The sequence below is a fragment of the Apteryx rowi genome, unplaced genomic scaffold (assembly GCF_003343035.1).
Source record: "Apteryx rowi isolate R43461 unplaced genomic scaffold, aptRow1 scaffold_1312, whole genome shotgun sequence".
Classification (NCBI taxonomy): domain Eukaryota; kingdom Metazoa; phylum Chordata; class Aves; order Apterygiformes; family Apterygidae; genus Apteryx; species Apteryx rowi.
In genome coordinates, this window is record NW_020447545.1 from 9940 (window position 1) to 16606 (window position 6667).

General features: G+C 41.6%; 1 protein-coding gene across 1 annotated transcript; it reads left to right on the forward strand.

Annotated features, from left to right (window-relative positions):
• Nucleotides 1-2317: 2317 nt before the first annotated feature.
• Nucleotides 2318-6247, forward strand: LOC112961369 (keratin, type I cytoskeletal 19). The gene is made up of 6 exons (XM_026056471.1): nucleotides 2318-2779; nucleotides 4594-4676; nucleotides 5035-5191; nucleotides 5451-5612; nucleotides 5766-5891; nucleotides 6023-6247. The coding sequence occupies exons 1-6, from the start codon at nucleotides 2318-2320 to the stop codon at nucleotides 6245-6247; spliced, it is 1215 nt and encodes a 404-aa protein (XP_025912256.1).
• Nucleotides 6248-6667: the final 420 nt, after the last annotated feature.

The following is a 6667-nucleotide window of genomic DNA, read 5'->3' on the forward strand; positions in this document are numbered from 1 at the left end:
GAATAGTATGTAAGAGAGCTAGACAGCCACACTTTCACAATAAAGCACATTTGACTAAAATTACTAAATTCTTGTTAAGTGGCAAATTAATTCCATCATTTACAAGTGAAAAAGCAACATATAACCTGGAAAAAAGGTAAGTATCAGTCCACACAAATGCAGAGTTATGAAGCACAGAAAGCTAATACAGGAGGCTAATGACAGCAGGTAAGAAAAGTGGCTGGTATATGTTATGGCAAAATGAATACATTTTAAAAGTATATAGGGAGAACAGGAATTCAGTGCCTAATTACAGGATAAAGAAATACATACTTCTCTATTCAATAATTATTTCTTTGCAGTATTTGGAAGTAAATAAAGTGATCAGATATATTCCCCCCCATTAGCAGCCTAGTGGATTTTGAACAGTTTCTATTATTAACAAAATTTCTCATTTGCAAGCTCAAGTAACTTTTACCCAAGAAGTCTACAAAGTTTTCTAAGGATTTTTTTAACAGCTTTCAGGGCAATAGTAGACTATGAGCTCTTCATTTATATGTAACAGGTTCTGGACCATCACTAAGTAATGATAAAAAATCATTACTGCCTGGTATTTAAATAATTACTAGCTCTATGAAATAAATTTGTGGCTTAATGCAGCTCTCTATGGACATGTGTCCCTATCATAAACACTATGAGCACTTGCTCTAATTTCACTGACAGTTCAGGGCTTTCTAAGCACTAAAAGGGGAGAAGGTCCAAATTTAACCATGTACATACGTTACAACCATTTTTTGGTTAGTTAGAACAAAGCGGGGAAGGCTGCAGTGCGCTAGCTGTGCCCAAAATCTTGGAGAAGGATAAATGGAGTTGTTGATACAGGTGTCTTGGCCAACTTCCAGTTTGTATATTTGTTCTTTCACACTCCCCATATTTGCCCTGCAGTTTGACATTTCCCTCAGTACAAAGTGAGTGCAGCATTAGTGTGTCGTTTAAAATATCTGATGCATTTTTATGTGTGTATCAAGACTAGACAGGCCTTCATACAGAGTATGCATTTCATGTGGTGTGTGCTTACTTCCTTCTTTTGGTATTAAATGGATTTCCCATTGAAACATCGCAGCCTGGCGTCTTGTGCTCCAGGTGTTCTGTTTAGCGGAAACACATCTATGTGGCAGAATTCCCATCCCGGCCTGGTTGCTTCCTGAAAGCTGTGAATGCTGGGGAAGCAGCTCACTCCCCCTTTCTTAAAAACAGCATCTTCTGGGGAATCCCAGAGGTTTGCAGGGAGTGAGGGGGGACAAGTGAAAGAAAGAGAACTGAAGAAAATATCCACTCATATGTGAGGGATGCTCATGGAGGAGCCTGGAATAGCAAAAGCAACCTTCTTTTGAAAATTCACTTTGGATAACAGAGGATTTAAACATTTTAGAAATAACATTTTCATGAATCTCAAAGACCAGAAGACTAAGTGATTATGTTTTTTTCTCCTTATTTTCCTCTTTCAATAACAATGAAAGGACTGAATGTATAATCAGGCACTTGTTTCTGTTGCTGCTCACACCAGAAGTACTCAGGAAGTTTAAGGCTTATTTCTGCTACAACTATGGTTGAATTCTCATTTCTGTATAAAAACAGAGTTTTTCACATAAGCCATGTTCTGTATCTGTCTTCCACTGCTACCCAAAAGAAACCAAGAGCAAAGAAACAAATGGTGAAAATCTTATTCTTGACAGAAGGATTTTTCACAAGGGAAATGATGAAAACTGGATGAGGTGGGAAGCTGTTTTCCCAAGGCCCACACGTACTGTTTACCATCTGGGCTCCTTTCAGGCTCTGTTATCAGTCTACCACCTGCATTCCTCTGTATTAAAACCCTCTCCCGAGATTACGTGACAAAAGCCATCGTGTGACTTCACCATGGACACAGTGTACACTGCAGCAGAGGTGTGGGCTCCCAGCCCTTTCGTTTCCATACAGGTGAACCACAACTCTAGATTTATGAACGCTGCCCTTAGCAGGGAGACACGTTCTCTGAATCCCACCTTCTGTTTCAAGAGGAAACGGCTGGGGGGAGGGAATCAGCTCCCATGTAACAAGGTATTTGGAAAAGAAACACAGCCCACTTGACAGCAGCTGACCAATGGGAGGAATTTCGGTGTTGGCAGAAGGCTTAGGGCTGATAAATTCCACGGGGCTCAGATAACACATTCGAGAGACAACTCCCATTGTTCCAGGCATAAAAGAAGTGGGGTGGGGGAGAGGAGCGCGCACTCCTGCTCCAGGATCACAAACTCTGTGAACTGTAATTTGGGTCAGGTCCTTGAGACTTCTTATCATGGCCAGCTACAGCTACAGGCAAACTACCTCTTCTGTGTCAGGGGGACTTGGTGGCTCCTCAGCCCGTCTTGGCGGAGGTTCCTTTAGGGCCCCAAGTATCCATGGTGGATCTGGTGGCAGGGGTGTCTCAGTCTCTTCCGTTAGGTTTGTCTCCTCTGGCCTAGGAAGTGGCGTGGGTGGTGGATATGGTAGTAGTTTTAGCAGTAGCTTCAGTGGTGGCTTTGGTGGTGGATATGGTGGTTGCCTGGGCAGTGGTGATGGCCTCCTTTCAGGAAATGAAAAGACAACTATGCAAAATCTGAATGATCGCCTAGCATCTTACTTGGACAAAGTGCGTGCACTGGAAGAGGCAAATTCTGATCTTGAAATTAAAATCCGAGACTGGTACCAGAAACAAGGACCAGGGCCTGCTCGGGACTACAGTCCTTATTATAAGACTATCGAAGACCTTCGAGAAAAGGTAGGTGTTAACATTTATTAAAAAGCAGCTTAGTTTGCACAAACACTCAGAGAAAATCTTTACTAGAAAAACAGCCAGGAGGGACTGCGGATTATGAAAAGGATAGGAAGATGAAATGAATACATCAAATGAGTCAGCAGGGATGGATAAAGAGCATGTTCAGTATGGACTTATCTACTTTTTAAGATGTTAGCTAAGAGAATGTATACAGCAGTCAGTCTGAGATGCCTCAGTGCTTAGTTCCCTGATAATACTTGCTTTTAAACAGTCAGCGATGAGTGGATTTGAGGACCCTGCAGACAGAGGTAGATCTAAATAGTGGTCCAGTAAACAGCAGTAAATTCTCTAACAGCATTCACTTAATTTTGCAGAGTTTTGTGTAGAACTTTTTCTATATTTCAATAGCTTCAGCAGATAGTACTTACTGGAAAGTATTCACTTATTTTCTGAATTAACAGGTGTGTGTGTATATATATATGTGTGTGTGTATGTATGTATGTATAAAGCAAGCCTTTTAAATCAGACCAAACTATAACAGCAACCTGCCTGTCTCTGCCACATAGCTTACAAAACTTTGGACTGGCACATACACACTGCTTTAACAGTAAAAATAAAAATTGGTCCAATTCAATTTTGTAAATGTGAAGAGAACATTTCAGGACTTCATCACCATCAATATATTTGTCTTGTAGAATTCACTTCCTTGAGTTAGGAATGGAAATAAGAGCACTCAAACATTTGATTTACGGATAAAGACAGCTGCAGACATGACGTAATCAATCTCATACATAAATGCAGGTTCTATGTTGCCCCAGCAGCCCATGAGTATGTGATAACAGGTTACTTTAAGAGGATACACACCTTGAAAACATACATAGTAGCTGACTGAACTATGTAAATAAATGAAAGAAAACTTGAGGTTCAGCTTGGAGTTCATGGCCCCTCCCACAGTTTACTTTCCCTTGCTTTAACCCATTCACACTCGGTACTGGTTTCAGAAATCGAGTTCCAGAAAAAAGCAGAACTGGAAATTAGATTTTCTCATTTTAGTATCCTTTTCCCGCTTGTCTTTTATTCCCCTTAGTTAGGGGAGAGAAGATGTTGTTCCAGCTGCTTTTCTAGATGACCTGATTTTTGAAAGTCAGTGATGAAAAGACACGTTTTCTAGATAAAAATAAACCAGGATTACTCTTAAGTAAATAAAATTTCCTTTACGGCTGTTCATGGTGTATTAGAAGAGTCACTGAACACTGAACAGTGGTTAGTCTAGGAAACAAAAATGTATTCAAGGACTACAGAAATGCAGTATGAATGTATATTGTTTATGATACACAAACATATCATCTATTTAAAAATGATACAGTCCTTGCAATCACTCATCACTGCTAACAAGAAAATGTGTAATGAGAACAAGTTCTGCCAAGAAGGCTCTGCAGACTTTGCTTCCTTTGCATCCTATCAGGAAAGAGTCTTCTTGCTTCAGTCTTAAAACATCACCTACCCACTGGCTCACAGAACATGTAGATTCATCTCACTGTGGTGAATTCATACGGTGACAGGCCACTTCATAGGCCAGACAAAAAATAAGGGAACCTGTCCAGAAATGGTAATTATAGCAAAAAGTACTGCGATAAATCTGTGCTATATATTTGCTATACTTCACTGTTACTTTGCTGCTGAGACGAAATGCAGTACACTTTTATTCGCTGTAGCTACAGACGAAACAGAATCTTCACTGTTTTATCTTCAGTATCAAGGAAGAAGGTAACAGAATTGTTTCAGCTTCAGCAGTGAATCACTCTCATTGTTCATAGATCCTTGCTGCCACCATCGACAACTCCAAGATTGTCTTGCAGATTGATAATGCCAGGCTGGCTGCTGATGACTTTAAAACCAAGTGAGTATTTTCTGAAAGGAAAAAGGTCCCTTGTGCGGGTGAGTACCCTTGTTGAGCCACAGGGTAGTGGCTGTGAAAAAGCAAAGAAATGTCAATAAAAGTCTGTGTATTAACAGTAGTTTGATCCTGTCGTTGCAATTTAACCCTTTATGCAGTTGCTGAAAGCCTCATCTACACTACAGACAATTTTATATCATGAAATACATGTGGAGAACAGTTTAATACTGAACAACATTTGCTAAATGTTAGGTTTTCAGTCCTACAAAACTGGACACATTTACAACGTACAAAGTGTTTCACAGTGGGCTGCCTTTATCAGCTAACTTCAGTAGTTTTGTTTTGCTTTGTTTTTTTTAAGGTTTGAAACAGAGCAAGCTCTTCGCATGAGCGTGGAGGCTGACGTCAACGGCCTGCGCAGAGTCCTGGATGAGCTGACCCTGGCTAGAACTGACTTGGAGCTGCAGATTGAAAACTTAAAGGAGGAGTTGGCCTACCTAAAGAAGAACCATGAGGAGGTAAAAAAAACCCCAAGACACACATCTGAAAATGACATTAGAAAAACACCATGTGTGAACGTGGAGTCCTCAGGACTGCCTTGGGCTCTCCAGCAGTGAACAAAAGACTTCTGTGTAGACTAAGTAACTAAAGACACCCTCTGCAAGTATTTAAGGGTAGTTAGTCAGGCATTAGACCCTAAAGAAAGGAAGGAAGTTGCAAAATGTTTTCAGTTTATGATTGTACCCCCTTTTGTCTTCCTCTGCCATGCTAACATAGGAAATGAGTGCCCTGGGAGGGCAAGTAGCTGGCCAAGTCAGTGTTGAAGTGGACTCTGCTCCAGGCATTGACCTGTCCAAGATCCTGGCGGATATGAGAGACCAGTATGAACACATGGCTGAAAAGAACAGGAAGGATGCGGAGGCCTGGTTCCACACCAAGGTAGAAAACACTCCACACATATACAATATATTAACCAAAAGATCCATGAAAGAAAGAAAATAATTTGTAAAACGTACAGAAAAGTACTGTGAAAGCCTCATGACCTCCAGTGAGAGGCCTTGCATTTCTCATGTAATGTTCTCCCTGTTTCAGACTGAAGAGCTGAACCGTGAAGTAGCTGTCAATACCGAGCAACTGCAGAGCAGCAAGTCTGAAGTCACTGACTTGAGACGCACCCTCCAAGGGCTGGACATAGAGCTTCAGTCCCAGCTCAGCATGGTGTGTCCAAACACGCACCGCATAAACACATACACACTGAAACATGTCCATACTCCCCTTCCCATGAGCAATCCTGTATCTGGCAGCAACTTCTTTCTTTGTTGTTTCCCCTCCAAACTCTCTGCTCTCAGAAAGCGGCGCTGGAAAACACCTTGGCAGACACAGAAGGGCGCTATGGTGTCCAGCTGGCGCAGATCCAGGCCCTGATAGGCAACATCGAGGCCCAGCTGGCTGAACTCCGAGCTGATATGGAGCGCCAGAACAGCGAATACAAGATCCTCATGGACATCAAGACTCGTCTGGAGCAAGAGATTGCCACTTACCGCCAACTCCTGGAAGGCCAGGAGAGCCAGTAAGTACCTCTGCTCACTGGGAAGACCTCTGTGCTTAGGCTCATAAAGTTTGACCATGCCATGGTGCTCATTAGATAACTGTGTCACAGCACCGCAGCAAACCCAGCTTCCAATACTCCTGGGTTTTCTAAAATGTTTAACAAATTAATTTTTCTGGACCATGCTCGAGTTAGAAATGTTACAATTTCCATTTACGTTAAGTAGGTACCTCAAAGAGCTTCTAAACCGCGGGACGCCCTGACAAACAGTACGAGAGACCAAACACAATGAACAGTTAAAGTGGTAACTAATCACATGCTTAGCATTTAGGGAACATAATGCAGTTAGTGACGCTTTAAAAAATATATGGATTAATACCAAATTCCCACAAACATCCTGTTGCCAGGTAAATAGTTCTTCCTCATAGGATTCACTGTAGAAATA

What these genes read in the sequence shown, in the direction of transcription:
- LOC112961369 (XM_026056471.1), top strand. Translation starts at nt 2,318, where the DNA reads ATGGCCAGCTACAGCTACAGGCAAACTACCTCTTCTGTGTCAGGGGGA. An exon ending in TCGAAGACCTTCGAGAAAAG is followed by an intron (nt 2,780 to 4,593) that starts GTAGGTGTTAAC and finishes CATTGTTCATAG; the next exon opens with ATCCTTGCTGCCACCATCGA. An exon ending in GCTGATGACTTTAAAACCAA is followed by an intron (nt 4,677 to 5,034) that starts GTGAGTATTTTC and finishes GTTTTTTTTAAG; the next exon opens with GTTTGAAACAGAGCAAGCTC.